This window comes from Phodopus roborovskii, unplaced genomic scaffold (assembly GCF_943737965.1).
Source record: "Phodopus roborovskii unplaced genomic scaffold, PHOROB, whole genome shotgun sequence".
Taxonomy (NCBI): Eukaryota; Metazoa; Chordata; class Mammalia; order Rodentia; family Cricetidae; genus Phodopus; species Phodopus roborovskii.
The window spans coordinates 5,167,468-5,186,902 of record NW_026126547.1 but is presented as its reverse complement, the minus strand read 5'-3'; the positions used below and the strand labels follow the sequence as shown (position 1 = coordinate 5,186,902).

The following is a 19,435-nucleotide window of genomic DNA, read 5'->3' as shown; positions in this document are numbered from 1 at the left end:
TTTATTTTTATTGTTATGGGAATTGATGAAAGTATTTGGGTATGATATTGGCAACATACTTTGTAAGGATTAGCTATTGGAAATCTTTGTAGTGCCTGTTTATTACCACAGCTTTGAAACTGAAATCTTAGTACAGCATGAGTTTCCTCAGTGACCTTGCATAGACACTCATCAGTCCAATATTTCTCTGTCTATTGAGTTTTTAAGTTCACTTATGTATCTCAACTGATCTATATTTTGTCCATATTTGCTCATACATGTGCATAAATAAATATGTGCCTAAATGCATGACCATGATTATTATGTTGGTTTAAATAGCCACAACCATAGTCCAATTGCATTTCCAGTATTATTATTATAGCATCACATTAGGGTAGTAATACCAAATATATATGAATAAAGTTGATAGAGGATGAATAAATATGTATATAGTTATAGCACTTATATTGCAAAAGTTGAAATAATTGTGTTCTTAAAAACTATAAAATCAAAATAACCCAGCAACAGCTACTGGGAAACTTAATTCTTAAGATTATTGTAGAAATGCGTTTTTCTTGATTTATATAATACAAATACTTGGCTTAGGATTGTGCTCAGACATTAGTATTAGAAAAAATCCAGACTTTTTTATTAGAAGAGATGTAGATGACAAGTGATTTTCATTTTTCAGAATTTAAGTATTTTGGTATAGTATGTCAGAACAAATATAAAATATAATATATTTTCTCAGTTTCATCTATAGACACTGAAAAAGGACCCAAGCCATGTACAGACCATAATTGTGAAACTTCCAAAAGATTATCTAAGGTATGTTATGTGCTGGTAGAAAAGAAGAAGAAAAGTTGACTATAAATGCCCAGTGTTAAAGAGTCATCATAGTCTTTGTGTTAGCTATTTGTAAAGTACACAAATTCCTACAATGAGGGATTTCAACCATGAATTAAAACTTAATCCACTACAAAATAAGAAATCAATATAATTGAAACTTGACAAACTACTTTAAATTTAATATTGTATAATATATAATGATTTTTCATTTATTTGGCCTTATTCCATATCTCTAATTTATGTTAAGGAGAAATCATGGCTGTCATTTTTTTCCATTTGTTTCAGTTTCCATAGATGTTTGCATATTAGCGATATATAGTGCCATTTTGCTAGACTCACTTGTTGTCACTGTTATTTCATAGATAGTTAATACTTTTGTGCAGCCATCATGTTGCATCTTTCTCTTACTCTTTATTCATTTATCTGATTTAATCTGAATGGCTAGAGTCAGCACAAAAATGAATAGGTGTGATGAGACTGGAGATGTCTAGTCCCTAGACTTAGGGACTAAATGAAGACTAAATTTAGTTTTCAGCAGTCTGATCTGATGGCAGCTGTACATTTTCCCTTTAGTGGAATGATGTTCTCTTCTACTCTTCATTGACTGGATTTTACTATGAATGGCTGTTAATTTTGACTAGTACATTTTCTCTTTTTTAGGAGATACATCAGTATTATATTTGTCTTATTTTTTTTTTCTTCCCTCTTATGCTTTTCTTCCCTCTTATGCAATGTGTACTATAGGATTTGTGATCACATTTTAAAACTACTAGTAAAATTAAGCATTTAAATGCAAAAAACTATGGATGTAATTATAGCTTAAAGTTTAGTTTTATAAGAATGGTAAGGTATAGACATACAGTATGATGTTGCCATTTAGGGATATTGATGTTCGTGTAATTTCACAATTTATTAATATACATTTCTATATGTTAGGCTATATATAGTTTCATAGTTTGAGGTAGTGTCATATATTCACCACTGTAGTAAAAACAAGGAACAGCTTCAAACTGGATCTTTTTGATGCCTATTTATTTTTTGTTGTGAACTTAGTGTTTAACAGCTGAGCTATCCCTCCAGCCCTGTGATACCTATTTTTGTCTTCATGACTCTTCCACAGCTTCTCGAACCTTAGAACCAATTCTTCCATCATCCGTTTAAAAATTTTCACTATTTAAGAAAAATTTCACAAAGGTCTATCCAAGATTATACATTAAATGCATAGTTGCAGCCTCTTGCTAATGCTATATTTATGTATATATGTATACATTTAGGTTATGTATATAAAATTAGATTAACATCATGAAAGAGAACATGTGGCATCTATATTCTCTACTTATACCCCTTCTTCACAATAGATCCTCTTATACTTGTCATGTGTGTGTGTGTGTGTGTGTGTGTGTGTGTGTCCCACATGTGAGAAAAAAATGTATTTTTCTTTCTCAGTCTCACTTAAAGTATATTGTTCACATTCTCTGTCCATTTGTGGGTGGACATCTAGCAATGTTTCACATCTCAGTTATCTTTAATAGTGCTGCTGTAAATATGGTTGTTCAGATTTCTTGTTGGGAGGCTTAGATATTTTTTGGTGTATATATGGTGGTGATATAGCCGGATCATAGGGTAGTTTGTATTTTTAGCTTTTCGAGCAACCTCCATCCATATTTCCATGGTGGCTGAAGTAGTATGTATAAAAATGTATTTTACCCACAGTATAAACGCTTCTATTTTACCATTCTTACCAAATGTGTTATTTGTTTTCTTTATTACAGCTGTTCTGACTTGAGTGAGATGGAATGGAATCTCTTTGTAGTTTTGTTGATGGTGTTTGGTTTTGGTGGCTTGAGATAAGGTCTCACACTGTAGCCAAAGCTGACTTTGAGTTTATGGCTGTTGTCCCGCCTAACCCTCCTGAGTTCTGAGATTCCTAGTATATGTCATCATACTTAGCTTGTTATATAGTTGTTTTAATATAGTTTTATTTATTTTTTATTAATTAATTTTTCCCAGCCTGATTGATTACAGTTTCCCCTTCTTCCTGTTTTCCCAGTCCCTCTCTCCAAACCTCATCCCCACCCACTCCTCACTTCCTTTCAGAAATGTGCAGGCCTCCAATGTATATCATCCAGCCATGGCGTATTAAGTTATAGTAAAACTAGGCATCTCCTCCCCTATTAAAGCTGGAAGAGGCAATCCAGCAGGAGGAAAGGGTCCTAAGAGTAGGCAGCAGAGTCAGAGACAGTTCCTGCTCTCTCTGCCAGAGAGGATCAAGCCTCACAATTGCAACACATGTGCAAAGGGCCCAGGTCAGTTCCATGCAAGTTTTCTGGTTGGCAGTTCAGTCTCCAAGAGCCCCCAAGAGCACAGTTCAGTTGACTCTGTGTTTTCCAGTGCTATCCTTGGCTCCTCTAACTTCCTCCCCCTGTTGCACAAGCTTTTCCAAGGTCCACTTAATGTTTGGCTATGGGTCTCTGCATCTGTTTCTATCAGGTTCTGGGTGAAGTCTCTCTGATGACAGTTGGGCTAGTCAACAGTATATGAGTGTAGCAGAATGTCATTAGGAATCATTTCATTGACTTTTTTTTCTTTTTTGCCAGTTATGTTCGGTTCTATTCTAGGTGTCTGGGCTGTCCAGCCTCTGGTTCTTAGTCCTCCAGGCATTGTCAGGGGTGGGTTCCCTCTTATAGAATGGGTCTCAAGTTGGGACAGTCATTGGTTGGCCACTCCCATAGTTCCTCCTCCATCTTTGTCCCAACATATCTTGTAGGCAGGGCAAATTGTAAGTCAGAAGTTATGAAGTTGGGTTGGTGTCCCAATCCCTCCATTGGAAGTCTTGCCTGCTTACAGGATGTGGCGGGATCAGGCTCCAGATCTGTAATTGTAGAAGTCTTAGCTAGGGTTACCCTCATAAATTCCCCAGAGTATCCATTGAACTAGGTTTCTAGCTCATACCAGAGATGTTTTTGATTACAGTTGTTTTTCCTAGTACTGTCTCCCTCCATCCTCCCTTCTCCTGTTCCCATGTCCATTCCCCACCCATGATGTCTATACTATTTTACCTTCACAGTGTGATTCCTGTGTTACTGTTGAGCCTTTGCTGTAACTTAGCTTCTTGGGTCTGTGGATTTATACAATGCATTTTGATCTTATCTACCACTTCCCACCTCCATATCTTCCCAGATTGCCCCAGTATACCACTCCCTACTTCATATCCTCTTGTTCTCTTTTTAACCAACTGAATTTAATTAGTGTTATCACATTCCTTCCCTCCCTCCTTCCTACCCTCTCTGCCCCCTCACATGCACCCTGACCACCCTCCCCTCCCATTCTCCCACCCCACTTCCACATCTAGGGCAATGCCATCCAGGTGGGATCATGTAGATCTGTCAGGTCATTTGAAGTGGGACTAGGACTTCTCTCCTGTCTCTAGATTAAGGCAGTATCCCTATAAGGGGGATGGGTCCCCAAGGGTCCTTTTGTGCACCAGGGATACATCTTGGCTCCACTGTCTGAGGTCCCTTAGACTGCTCAGTCCTTCTGGCTGAGACCCATATTCAGGAGGGCCTGAGTCAGTCCCATGCAGTCCCATGCTGGATTCCCAGCTATCAGTCTGGGGGCCCGTCAGCTCCTCCTTGTTCAGGTCAGCTGTCTCTATGTGTTTCTGCAACCTGGTCTTGTCCTCCCTCTCTGCATCTGGATTCCAGTTTGGCTCAGTGTTTAGTTGTGGGTATTTGCTTCTATTTCCGACAGGTATTTGATGAGGGCTCCAAGGATAAGTTAATTGTTGATCTCACTATCTGGGAAGGGCATTTATGGTAGCTTTTCCACAGTTGCTCAAATTGTTAGTTGGCAGCAGTCTTGTAGGTCTCTAGACCTTTCTTAGGTTCAGTTTTCTCTTCAAACCAATAATGGCTCCCTCTTTTATGTTTTCTCTCTGTGTCTCTCTCTCTTTCTCTCTGTCTCTCTCTGTCTCTCTGTCTCTGTCTGTCTCTGTCTCTCTCTCTCCTGTCTTCTATTCCTACCCTGACTCAGTCTTCCTAGTCACAAGTTCCTTCCTCTCCTCCCCCCACTCTTTCTCCTACTTCTCTCTCCATTCGCTGCCCACCCCTTCCCCTGTGCTCTGGGGAATTGTCCCTTCCCCTTCTGTGAGGGACTTTATATGAATCTCTTAGAATACTGTATCCTTGTTCCTCTGGTGGTATGAATTATAGGCTGGTGGTCCTTTGCTCTAGGTCTAAAATCCTTATATGAGTGAGTACATACCATGTTCCTCTTTTTGTGACTGGCTTATCTCATTCAGGATGGTTTCTTCAAGTGCCACCCACTTGCCTGTGAATTTCAAGATTCCATTATTTTTTTCTGCAGAGTAGTATTCCATGGCATAAATCTGCCACATTTTCTTTATCCATTCTTCAGTTGAGGGGCATTTAGATTGTTTCCAGGTTCTTGATATTATAAACAATGCTGCTATGAACATAGTTGAGCAGATGTCTTTGTTGCATGGATGTGAATACTTTGGGTATATGCCTAAGAGGGGGATTGTGGGGTCCTGTGGTAAACTAATTCCCATTTTCCTTAGGAACCACCATAGTGATCTCCAAAATGGCTGTACGAGTTTGCACTCCCACCACCAGTGGAGGAGTGTTCCCCTTTCTCCACATCTTCTCCAGCAAAAGTTGTCATTGGTGTTTCTAATTTTAGCCATTCTGGCAGGAGAAAGATGGAATCTCAAAGTTGAAAACAACAAAAGACTTGAAATTCCCTGACAGCTAAGGATGTTGAGCACTTTCTTAAGTGTCTTTCAGCCTTTTTGATTTCTTCTATCGAGAATTCTTTCTTCAGTTCTGCACCCATTTTTTAATAGGGTTATTTGTTGATGGCTAGTTTCTTGAGTTCTTTGTATATTTTAGAGATCAGCCCTGTGTCAGATGTAGGATTGTTGAAAATCTTTTCCTAGTCTGAAGGCTGCCGTTTGGTCTTGTCCACTGTGTCCTTTGCAGTACAGAAGCTTCTAAGTTTGAAGTGGTTCCATTTATTAATTGTTGCTCTCAGTGTCTGTGCTCCTGAAGTTATGTTCAGTGAGCGGTTTCTTACACGAATTTGTTCAAGGGTACCTCCTACTTTCTCTTCTAAGAGGTTCAGTGTGGCTGGATTGATGTTGAGGTCTTTGATCCATTTGGACTTGAATTTTTGCATGGCGACAGACATGGGTCTATCTGCGGTCTTATACACACAATCATCCAATTGTGCCAGCACCATCTGTTGAAGATGCTGTCCTTGCCCCATTGTATTTTTTAAGCTATTTTGTCAAAAATCAGGTGTTCCTAGGTGTGTGGGTCAATATCAGGATTTTCAATTCGATTCCATTGGTCTACCTGTCTAATTTTGTGCCAGTACCAGGCTGTTTTCAGAACTATAGCTCTGTAGTAGAGCTTAAAGTCAGGGATGGTGATGCCTCCTGAAGTTCTTTTATTGTACAGGGTTGTTTTGACTATCCTGGGTCTTTTGTTTTTCCATATAAAGTTGATTATTATCCTTTCAAGGTCAGTGAAGAATTGTGGTGGGATTTTAATGGGGATTGCATTGAATCTGTAGATTGCTTTTGGCAAGATTGCCATTTTTACTATGTTTATCCTACCTATCCAAGAGCATGGGAGATCTTTCCATTTTCTGGTATCTTCTTTAATTTCTTTCTTTAGAGCCACAAAGTTCTTATTATATAGGTCTTTCATTTGTTTGGTAAGTGTTACCCCAAGATACTTTATGTTGTTTATGGCTATTGTAAAGGGTGATGTTTCTCAGATTTCTTTCTCAGCCTCTTTTTCTTCTGAATAAAGTAGGGCTACTGATCTTTTGAGTTTATCTTGTATTCTGCTACTTTGCTGAAGATGTTTATCAGCTGTAGGAGTTCCCTGGTTGAGTTTATTGAGTCTCTTATGTAAACTATCATATCATCTGCAAATAGAGACAGTTTGACTTCTTCCTTTCCAATTTGGATCCTCTTGATCTCCTTTTGTTGTTTTATAGCTTTAGCTAGATCTTCAAGTACGATATTGAAGAGATATGGAGAGAGAGGGCAGCCTTGTCTTGTTCCTGATTTTAGAGGGATCACCTTCAGTTTCTTTCCATTCAGTTTGATATTGGCTGTTGGTTTGCTGTATATTGCTCTTATTATGTTTAGGTATGTTCCTGTTATCCCTGATCTCTTCAAGACCTTTATCATGAAAGGGTGTTGAATTTTGTCAAAGGCTTTTTCAGCATCTAGGGAGATGATCATATAGTTTTTCTTTTTCAGTTTGTTTATATATGGTGGATCACGTTGATAGATTTTCATAAGTTAAACCATCCCTGCAATCCAGGGATAAAGCCTACATGGTCATGGTGGATGATTTTTCTGATGTATTCTTGGATTCGGTTTGCCAGTATTTTTATTGAGTATAGTTTTCTTTCTTAGTTGTGTCTTTTTGTGGCTTGGGTACCAAGGTTATTGTGGTCTCATAAAAAGAGTTTGGCAATGAACGTTCTGTTTCTATTTTGTGGAAAATTTTGAGGAGTATTGCTTTTTGTTCTTCCTTGAATGTCTGGTAGAATTTTGCACTGAAGCCATCTGTCCCTGGACGTTTTTTCGTTAGAACACTTTCAATGAATGCTTCTATTTCATTGTGGGTTATAGGTCTATTTAAGTTGTTTGTCTGTTCTTGATTTAATTTTGGTAAGTGATAGTTATCCAGAAATTTGTCCATTTCCTTTGAATTTTCTGTTTTTGTGGAATACAGGTTTTCAAAGTATGACCTGAAAATTGTCTAGATTACTTCTGTGTCCATTGTTATGTTCCCCTTTTCATTTTTGAGTTTGTTAATTTGCATGTTCTCTCTCTGCTTTTTCGTTAATTTGGATAAAGGTTTGTCTATCTTGTTGATTTTCTCAAAAAACCAAGTCTCTTCCAGTTGGTTGGGTCTCTCCCTCTCTCTATGGTTCTTCCCTGGTGGGCTTATGTGGGTCAGTGGTTGGATGTCTGTAGCTCTGGGTGGTCCAATCTCTCTAGGAGTTCTCTCCACAGGCAGGGACCTCTAGCCAAGGCCTGGCTCTAGAGGACAAAGGCTGGGCTGATACTCAGGATGTTTTTCAAGGATAGGTGAATCTCACTGGAACCTGGCACTCTCCAGCTGAGGCCTCTTTAACAGAGGCCCTCTAGTCAAGGCCTGGTGCTAGAGGACAAAGGCTGGGCTGATACTCAGGATGTTTCTGCACCAATAGGAGGATATCACTGGTACTTGGCACTCTCCTGCTGAGGCCTCTTTAGCTGGATGGGGGTCAAGAATCCTCCTGGCAGGAACTCAGAGTGGTTCTGCAGAGATAGGAGGATCTATGGGAGGGGCCAGGGAGTCTAGTAGAGGATAGGCATTGGGGGCTCTGGTTCGTAGGTTTACTTTTGATTCTTCTGTTTGATCTCTTAGTTTCTCTGTCTATTTTTGTGCCACTACCTTGTTATCTTTTGTCACCATGACTGTATGGTATAGTCTTAAGTCTCCATCAGTGCTCACCCCACTTATTGTCACTTGTTACTTAGGTTCTTTCATGCTTTCATGCTAATCTTGGGATTTGTTTCTTCTGCATTTCCTGAATAACTTCATTGAAATTTCAATGAATAGCTATTTGAATTTTCAAATTTTAATAATGTAATTATTACTAGAATATAAATTCTGCCAGTGTGTGATCATGGGCAGGCTTTCCATTAATTGTAGAGGTATTTCACCTCTCTTGTTAGGTTTATTTAAAGGTATATTCATGGTAGTAAATTGGAGTATTTTACATAATTATTTTCAACTATTTCATTAATGGTATATAAGAAAGCTCCCGATATTTTACATTGATTTCGAATTCTGCTAATTTTCTGAAAGTCATTATCAAATTCGAGAGTTTTGTAGTAGAGTCTCCAGGATTTATTAAATATAGTGTCATACCATCTGAAAATTAGGACAATTTGACTCCTTCCTTTTTTTCCCCTATTTTTTTAAACAATGTGTATGTGTATACAGATGAAGCAGATTATATTGATGATTATATGTATATAATACATGCATACAGTAACAATAAAAGAAGCCATGAATTTGAAGGAGAGAGGGGGGTATATGGGAGGATGTGGAGGTAGGAGTACTGTAATTATAGTATAATATAAAATTTTAAAGTAAAAAAGAAGTGTATGTATATGCACTCCTCATGTGCATGTCTGGTTCCTGTGGATTGGAGAGGGGATAGGACCTCCTGGGACTGGGGTTGCAAAAGTTTGTGAGTTCTGGGAACTGAACCCATGCTCTTAATGATGGAGCCATGTCTCCAGCCTCTCCTTCTTTTATTTGTGTCCTTTTCATACCTTAGCAAAAGCTAAGACTTCATTCACTATATTGAATAATAATAGACACTGGACATACTTGTCTTATTCCTAATTTTCAAAAAAGTTTCTTAAGCTTTACCCAATTTACATATGTACTTTCTAGTCTTACTTTCTTCTGGGGTTATATATGAAGTGGTGTTAGACTATTATAAAAGGACATCCTGCCTCTGAAATTGCTTGTTCTTAAATTTATGTGCTGCCATATCACATTTATTGACTCGTGTATGTTGAAACATCATTACATTCGTGAATTGAAGCCAGTTTGGTGATGGGGTTGTTTTCAAAATGTTGTTGAATTCAATTTGCAGGTATTTTATTGAAACCCTTTTCTTATGTGTTCAGTAAGAAATTTGTATTATTTATTTCTTCTTTTTGTTGTGCCCTCATCTAGATTTGATATCCAGATTATAGTGACTTCATAAAATAACTTTGGTGGTGTTCCATAACTTTCTATTTTATTAAATTCTAGGAGGAACACTGTTGTTAGCTAAGCTATTCTTTAAAAGTCTGGTAGAATTTAACAATGCATCTGTCTAATTATTGCTTTGCTAGAAACTTATTACTTTCTTTGAACTCATGGCTAATTTTCAGAATTTCCTTGATTTATTTTGATAGATTGTATTTCTAACAATCTACTTTTTTTTATTTTTGGAACTTTTGTTTTCAAAATATTCCCTAATAACCACCCAGACTTTGTTGGTATTTTTTATAATGTCAGATATTTCAATTGTAATTTTTTATTTGGTTATATTTTTCATTTGATTATCTATCTATCATCTATCTATCTATCTATCTATCTATCTATCTATCTATCTATCTGTCTGTCATCTATCTATCCTTTTTTGAGACAGGATTTCCCTCTGTAACAGCTGTGGCTATTCTTGGAACTTGCTCTGTAGATCAGGCTGGCCTTGGATTCACAGACATTTGCCTGCCTCAGCCTCCTGAATGCTGGGATTAAAGGCATGTGTCACCACCTTCTGTCTTTCTTTTTTTTTTTTTTTTTCCTCTTCTTTTCTTAAAATGTATAGCCTGGGCTCACTCCAAACTCAGATTATCCTGCCCCCGCCTCCTTCAGCAAATCCTACTGGCCTATGTCACCACAACTGGCTGTCCTTATTTTTAAAAGCATTTTAGTTATCTTTAGTTTTATATGTATGAATGTTCTGCCTCCATGTAATAAGTTCCCATGTGTGTCTGGTGACTGCGGAATTCAGAGGTGTCAGAATCCCCAGAAATGGAGTTCTTATGGGTATGAGTTATAATGTGGATTCGGGAACTGAATCTGGGTCCTCTCCAAGAGTATCATGTGTAGCCCTGGCTGTCCTGGAATTTTCCCTGTAGACCAATCTGGCCTTGAACTCAGAGCATCCCACACCTGCCTCTGCCTCCCATGTGCTGGTTGGTTGTATTAGTGTTTGCTCTACCACCTAGCCCTACCTTTTCATTCTTGAAATTACTTCTTGTGTTTGGTGTCATCTATTGGGAATATTAATGTAGAACTGGTTTATGTTTTACTTCCAATTTTTTTTGGGGGGGGGCAGAAACCTCACTTTTCTTATTGACCTTTTTTCATCTGTGTTGTTGACTTTAAGTCCTAAACTGATTTTTATATATTTATTTATCATTTGTTCATAGACTTTTTGAAGTCACTGACCATCTTTACAAGTAAATCTTTGAAACTTTGATTTATCATTTTTACCCATTTCAATATCTTTGGATTTAGTACTTCAAGGTTTATGACCATTTGAAGGAATTGTGTTGCCTTGCATTTTCATGTCTTGTATTTCTGTATTACCATTTGCTAGTCTGCTGATTTGGACATCTCTTCTGGTTTTATCTAGATATATTCTAAATGATCAGTCTAGTTTTGGGATTTAGCCTCAGTGCAACTGAAAGCATAAAAAACAAGCTACCATTTAAAATTGATTAAAGGCCATAGAAGAGAAAACAGCAAAAATAATGTTGGGAGAATTTATAGTACCAGATATGATACTATATGGAGTGATTCTTAAGTCCAAATTAAAGGCAGTTAGTTTATCCCTTGATATTCATGCCACTGATTACATCATTCCAGCTTGCAAGATCCACAGCTGATGAGACTGTTTGCTGCTTTTCTCCCCCAGTAGGCTTTTGCCTGGTCAATGTACAGTATCAAACTAGTCAACATTCCAGCATAAATGGAGGAAAGGCTAATTAGGCATCACCCTTAGCAGAGATGCAGATGAAGGCTGATGGCAGCAGGGGAGTCAGATTTCTTCAGGGTTTTCCCCCCCCAGTGGTAGGTTGACCATGCTCCAGTGCATGGCCCCACACACATGTGCTTATGGGCAGCACTAACTGGACTTACTGTGTAATAAAATGAAAGACATGAAAGTAGGGAGACATGGGGAGATACGGGAAGAAATGGGGAATGAATACGACAAAAATTCATTGTATACATGTAAGAAATTCTCAAAATATTAGCAATTTATATTTATAATATTGTAGTATACCCTCTGCAGTTAATTTCATATACTGCATATGTAAAGATAGTAAATGAATTAGTACATGAGAGGATAAGGGAACAGGAAGACATAATGTTAACTAAAGAAAAACTATTGAGTTGGGAAGAATGTTCTAAAGGAGAAGAAATAGCAATAAATAAAAAATGATTGCCCAATAATAAAAAAAGTATAAAACACAAAATAGAAGTAGAATTCAAACATGTAAGTCCTTGTAATAGTGAACTTCACATTAGAGTTAATTCCTAAGCAACATTTGATAATTTTTCAGCAAACATGTTCTTCATCTCCTTGGCTATTTTTTTTTTTTTTTTTTTTTTTGATGCTGTTTTAAGTAGAATCACGACTTTAATTTCCTTTGTGGTTGCTTTTGTTTATAATGTGTGGTAAGCCAATTTTTTTTTATTTCCTATACATTATGAGACATTTGATACCTGTGAATTTATTTATTTTAGTTTCCTAAGTTAATGGTGGTGGGGAGGCTTCTGGGCTTGCTGTTTATAAGATTATTTCATCCACAAACAGAGATAATGTTGTAGTTTTCTTTCCCAATTAAATTGTTCTTTTATTTTCTTATTTGCTGTACCTGTGATTTCCCCAGACTGTTTTAAATAGAAGAATAAAACCAGATTTCTTCTGTATCCACAGAAGAAGAGCTTTCAGTCTTTTAATATTCCCTATGATGTTATCTGAATTGCAACATGGCTTGGATTCTGTTAATTATTTTTATTCTTACTTTTTTTTTTTTGTCACGTATGTGTGCTAACATCTTAAAATACCCTTTCTGCCATCAGTTGAGGGAAAAAAATTGCTTTTAAAATTTAACTGTGATCCATTATCACGCTTGATTTTTGTGTGCTAGCCTGTTAGAGGCAGAGCTGGAAATATCTCTATACTGTTCTATACCAGCCTAAGGAGTTCTTTTCGGAGACATCTATGAAGATAGGGGCTCAGAGTCTTGATTTCATTGTAAAACAAAGAAAAGAATTTCAGGACTAATCTTGAAGCAGACTTGGAGCCTATTAAAAAGATATTTTAATATACCTTTAAGCATCGTGGTTAATATGGGGACTGTTTAAGAAAAGGAGAGTATAACCCAAGCATAGGGGGCCATGCATTATTGCTGTGCTTAAGTGTCTTTACAGTAACTGTATATACAGTTTCAGTGGTTTCTAAAGGTAGATTTCAAAAGGTTACTACACAGCTTTTAAACAATGGTTTTGGTATAAGTGAGTTGATAGTGTGATTTCTGGAGTACATTGTCTAGGATTACAGTTGATAATGTGATCTTAGGCCACAGGGTTGCATAGAACGTTGAGATATTTTTATGGTTGTTGAAGTTTCATTTGGAATGTGTAATTTCCAGAACATTTTAGGTTTATGTATTGGAAAGGTGTGAGGCCATACTTAATGGACATACAGGAGTAGGGTTAAAGCATGGTTCAGTACTATTTAAGCAATCTTTATATAAAAGGAATATTCTCTCTATGCAATCCACATTACTGTTAATATTCATTGTGGTGTAATCCTTGACTTTTAGCTGTTGAGAGACCTCAACCAGTTGTAGGTAATGAAAATTAGCATTTTTGTAACTTTTTTCCTGTTTGGTTTTTCATTATGCTTTGATTTTCCTCTGTGTAACTTTGCTCCCTTAAACTTAAGATTTAGTTACTGCTAAAGGTGAATTTTTATAACTTTTTACCTCGTGAACATTATCTATTCAACACTCAAAAGTCTCATCATATTGATGTTAGTAGACTATTAGAAGATTTGACCTTGGCTATTAAAGAATCACCATTATTTGGAATATGGAAGAAACGACACCATTACTTAGGACACCAATCATTACTCAGGACAACTTTTTATGCCTGATCTCAAGATTATCATTATGAGGTACCTGATAACCATGATACTAGTAAATCAACTCTGAGGGAGAATTGTGACAGATTAAAATGGTGGTCTTAGCCTTGGAGCACTGAGAATACATTTTCTGAGTTGTCAGGTATATACACAGCACCTTTTTAAAATTGTGACATAAGCTTACCGTGTGTAGTTAGAATGTCAAGAGCCAATACACCTAGTGCATCAGCTGTCCTCATTGTCTAAATTTCTTAGTTTGAAGTGGGAGCCCTTAGTCTATAACTACATACTGCTGGCTATATATTGAGCACGTTGCAGAAGAGGAAAGAAGAGTTCTACAAAGGACAGTGATGCTTTAGACTAAAAGGAAAACACTGTGAGGCTGTAATTGAAGCAACAAAGGAAGAAAAAAAATGTGAGGTTATAGTTACTGATAGTACATGTGTGAAATATTTATTTATTTTCTCTGTATTGCTTTTGGAGCCTGTCCTGGAATTAGCTCTGTAGACCAGCTTAGCCTCGAACTCATGGAGATCCACCTGCCTCTGCCTCCCTAGTGCTGGGATTAAAGGCATGTGCCACCAATGCTCTGCTGATGTGTGAGATTTAACTTTGCAATTATGGGAGGGTGTGATCAAGAGGGAACTGGGATTGATATGTAAAATAAGATTGTTTTAAAAATTAAAAATAAGAAAAGAAAAAATAAGAATTTTTTTTTAAGAGAATTTTTAAGCCTTCAAACAGGTCACAAGTGTAAGTAACTGTATACTCCAGTGCTCTTGGGGCTATGGAGATTCAGAATAGATTTGACTGCAGACTTTATAACTTTGAGTTTTTCCAGTATGAATTGGGTAGGCCCATGACTAACCTAGCAAGTGATGGGAAACTTCAGATCCTTGATAGGGAAGGAAAGCATTTGAGTAAAATTGAATTGTTGTCCTTTTCTTTGAAAGATGCCTGTCCTTTATGCTAAATTAAGAAAAGGTGGTAGCTTGGTTTTGCTTCCTGTGTTATTTCAGAGGCAATAGACAGGCACTTATGAATTGTGGGTTTCTTGATCCTTTCTAAATGCACAAATGACTAGAATAGTTACTGTGTATCTTTTGTAGTGTTCTGAGTCTTAGGGTTTCTCAGTATTTTTTAATTGCATATTTGTTTCGAAAGGGAAATCAGTTTATCATTTATCAGAAAACAAAGCCATCATACAGCAAAAGGAAGTGAAATATTTTATCCGTTATAGCAAGTATTACCTGAGGTGGTCCTTCAGTCAAATTGCCACACTGACTTTCACAGTGGCTATACCAGTTTTTAGTTCTACCAGCAATGAGTAAGTGTTTCCCTTTCTCTTCATCCTTGCCAGCATGTGCTGTCCTTGCTTTATTGATCTTGCTCATTCTAACCTGTGTAATATGAAATCTTAAAGTAGTTTTGATTTTCATTTTTCCTGATGGCTAAGGATGTTGAATATTTCTTTAAGTGTTTCTCAGCCATTTATGTTGCATCTTTTGCAAACTCTTCTTAGAACTGTATGCTATTTTAAATTTTGGGTTATTAGTTCCTTTAATGTTCAGTATTTTTTAGTTCTTTACATATTTTAGGTACTAAGTCTCTATCAGATATATAATTGGGAAAGGTCTTTTTCCATTCTCTTTGCCCAAGTGATCATATCCTTTGCATACAGAAGTTTTTCAGCTTTATGAGGACTCATTTATTAATTGTTGGTCTTATTACTGTGCTAATGGTATCATGTCCAGAAAGTGCTTCCTTGTATCATTGAGTTCAAGGTTATTCTTTATGTCTCTTCTTTCACATTCAGGGTATCTTTTATGTTGAGGTCCTTAAGTTTTGTGCAGGATGATAAATGCGGGTCTATTTGCATTCTCTACATGCAACCACTTTGTTTGACAAGCATCATTTGTTGAAGATGGTCTTTTGTCCAGTGTGTATTTTTGGCTTCTTTAAAAAATCAGGTGTCCATAGGTTTGTAAACTTACTTCTGCATTTTCAGTTTGACTCTATTGATCAAGGAGGCAGATTCTTTCTTGCCTGGAAAATTTATTGTTTCTTGGGGCTAAGTCTATTATTTGAATAATATTATTTGAATTATTGTAATCTTTTTGGGATGCAGCCATTCTGTTCCTGTTGTTGAATATTAAAAGGAAAATTTAAAAGTTAGCTTAGAGTTTCTCCTGCGCATTCCAGCCTTTGCAGCTTCCTCATAATGTCTAGAGCACATTAGCAAATAGGGAGAAGAGCTTGGCCTTAGGAGAACATGTCTGACTTTTCACCGTAGTGCACTCACACATTGTGCACCATCTTTCATCATAGAGATCCTACTCATTGTGCACCATCTTTCAGGGTTTTTCTATACATGTCTTTGTGACAGAGACATTAGTGATGGGCTTTCTGGTTTTTTTCCTTGTTTCTTTTTATTTCCATTTTGGAATTATTCATTACTTTAGGACAAAATTACTGTGTAAAAATCTTTCTTCATTTAAACATTTCATCTTTTAAAAAACTTTTACCCCAAATATCTCTCATCTACAGTTTCCTAGATCTTTTAAAAACATTAGTCTGTGTGTGCATGCTCACATGATGTTTGTGTGGGAGTGTGTGCCATGGATGTCAGAGGAGAACTTTGTGCAATTAACTTTCCTTTACATGGGTTCCAAGGATGTAACCCAGGCCACCCAGCTTGCATGACATGTGTCTTTGAGCAATCTCACTGACCTCCATGTCCACTTTTCTTATTTAGTTCCTTCCTTCCTTCTTTCCTTCCTTCCTTCCGTTTGTTCTTTCCTGTCATACAAAATTGTGTGTGTGTGTGTGTGTGTGTGTGTGTGTGTGTGTGTGTGTGTGTATACTGGTGTATACATGTGGATGTGTGAGTAGTGAGAGGTCACTACTGAATGTCAACTTCTATTCCTCTCTACCTTGTTTTTTTTTTTTTTTTGTTTTTTTGTTTTGTTTTGGTGGAGATAGTGTCTCTCACTGAACCTGAAACTCTAACCAGAGAGTTTCCCAGGACCTGTCTGTTTCTTTCCTAGTTAACACTGGAATTACAGGTATCTACTGCTGTTCTTGGCCTTTACCTGTGTGCTGGAGATCCAAACTCAGGATCTAATGCTTATGCAACACTTAACTCTTTAATCTCTCCAGCCTTAAATTTTTTTCTTTGTACAATATTTATATCCCAGTAAAAACTCAGGAAATCATATATAAAGCACAAATTTAAATAAACCAAGTTGTTAGACATTTTAGTCTTATTCTAACCATTACTTAAGACTATTCTTTTTAGAGTATCTGTTTCTTATTAGGGACCAAAATGCAAACAAAGGCAGAGCAAAGTCTGGTATCTCCTTTATTTTGTGTTTGTGTTCCTTTTTCTTTGGGTCATCTTTACCTCTGTAGCTAAGCCATATTAATCACATTTGTAGATTGAGGGCACTCATTATCACTAGTCTGCTGAGGAGGAAATGCTAACATACTACTTGAGGTTGAAACAAAGGACTCTTTAAAGTAAACTAAATCTATGTGGACATAAAGTTATCATAAAAGTAGAGTGTATTGAGAAATACAAACCTCTGCATTAATGATATTTGGTTTGTAATTTAATTTCTATATGAGACTCAATGATAAAAGCAGGATGTAAGTATGTTCATACTAACAAGTTCATTGGGAATTAAGGTGTAATAAGGGAAGTAGATATAGAGAGTGAGAGATTCTGTATACAACTGGTAAGTTATCAGTTTAAGCTGACTTGCAATTTTGCTTTCTATAATTGATAAAATAATTGCAAATAAAACATTTGTACAATATGTTTGAAAAGAAATGAGAAGGAAACTAAAGAACTTTTTTTCCCAAATATTAGCTACACACAAAAAAATACAGAAATGGTACCAAGTGGTACAAAATGCTGTAAAACAGCAAAGAACAGCTAACAAGATGATATGGGTAAACCCTTAGTTATTAATAATAATAAATATAGATACAACATAGATACAGGTTACATAAATAGCGAAACGGAAGGATTTAAGCATATACTTGTATGAGAGCCTCACTTTAGATCTGAGAACATATAAAGTCTAAAGTGAAAGGCTGAAAAATGAAATTATAACCAAAAGAGACCATGTTAATTTAAAAAAAATATATCTAAGTGGAAAATTTCTGTAAGAGACACAAAAAGGGATTTTATAGTATACTTAAGTGGCCAGTAAACAATGGGAGGTAATAATTAAAAATAAGCACCTAATACATGAAATCCTAAATGTAAAGTCATATATTAAGAGACTTGAAGAAAATACACAAGTAGCAGCATCATACAAGTCAGTGTCACACTTCAGTATCACGTTTGCATTAATGGGTAAAACAACCACACATTCAGATCATGAAGAAATAGAGGAACTGAAGAGTAATACAGATAGGTTATACTAAAGCACATTGTAAAAACAACAGCAGAGTGTACATGTTAGATTCTGCTAAGCGTACACTGGGAATTCTCTAGAATAGAAAACATGCATTGAACATGAGACAAGTCTTTATAAATAGAAAGGATGCTGGGATTAAAGGTGTGAGCTATAATTCTCCTTTAGACTAACTTACTCTTGTGTAGATCTGGGTGGCCTTGAACTCATTGAGATCTACCTATCACTTATTCTGGAGTCTGATGCTTAAAGGTGTGTACCACCACCTTCTAGTTTCTGGCTGCTGGGATTAAAGGTGTGTGCCTGGCTTCTACAGCCTGTGGTTCCTGACTTTGCTTTCTGAATCATCATGCACACTTTACTAAATTATAAACAATAACTCACCACAGTTAATGAAGACATAGAAGCTAAACATATATCTTCACATCAGTTTTTTTAACCTGAGTAACCTTAGGAATTTTGAAAACTTATTTGTCAAACATACATTGCCTCTTATTTTGTAAGCCTTCTGTTGAACACAGTTAGACAAGATATAAGTGGTTAGACTTAAATCTCTAAATTATATTCTCTTAATCTGAGTATATTACTACCCTTTTCAAGGTCATATCACCTCTTTAAGCTTATGTCTCAGTTTTGTTCATGGGATTATTGGTTGCTTTTCTTTCTCAGAAGATATCACAGGGCACAATAGCACTGTGCTATGTACTAGGTATGTGAGAGGCTAAGTGAAGACCCTGCAGAAATGGCCACTCCATTAGGGAAGAGGTTTTTTATTGTGGATCAGAGAGAGAAAATAACCAGAAGCATCTGCAAGAGTCTGGAGCAGAGAGAAAGAGAAGTAGACTGGATATGGCTAGGGCTGTTTACATAGAGACCTCAAGATACACAGAGGGGGTGGGGAAGGGGGGGATAGAGGGTTATAAGGAGGGTGAGTAGCTGGGGACAGGAAGCCCTTGAGCTGGAGCATGCCTGGGAGTTTAAGGTGGAGGGGGGATGAGAGGGGCAAGGGTGCTGGCTAAGCATGGAGGCTTTTGTAATGTAATCAAGTACTTGTGAATAGTGTTCTCTGGAAGAGTAGCCTAGGTTCTTAACCTCAGAGCTATCTCCGTAATCTTCAAAATGTGGTTTTGATAATCTATCTCATGGGTAAGATGACTTCTGTGGCTTCTGGTTTGTTTTTTTTTTTTTTTTTTTTTTTTTTTTTTCAGCCTCCTCTGAAGGTTCATGAGACAGGCATGTGGCCAGGGAAGTTCTGAGTACACAATCTGCCTGTAGGAGAACCTGGTATGACCCTATACTTAGCCCAGTATATTCTATAATATACCTGATGGCAGGTTGATTGCACTAGGCCTCTTTGTCCTGGAAGGGACAGTGTTTTGTTATTAGTGGAATGAGCACTTCAAATATAACTATACCTTCCTTGT

At 36.8% G+C, this 19,435-nt stretch overlaps 1 protein-coding gene across 2 annotated transcripts in view; it reads left to right on the top strand.

The window, feature by feature from the left end:
- The window catches only part of Zpbp (zona pellucida binding protein), an 89,184-nt gene that overhangs the window by 52,241 nt on the left and 17,508 nt on the right, over positions 1-19,435 (top strand). For both annotated transcript variants that reach the window (XM_051200696.1, XM_051200695.1), the window contains exon 6: positions 731-807. In XM_051200696.1, the coding sequence (XP_051056653.1) occupies positions 731-807 (77 nt within the window). The remainder of the gene's footprint in view (positions 1-730; positions 808-19,435) is intronic.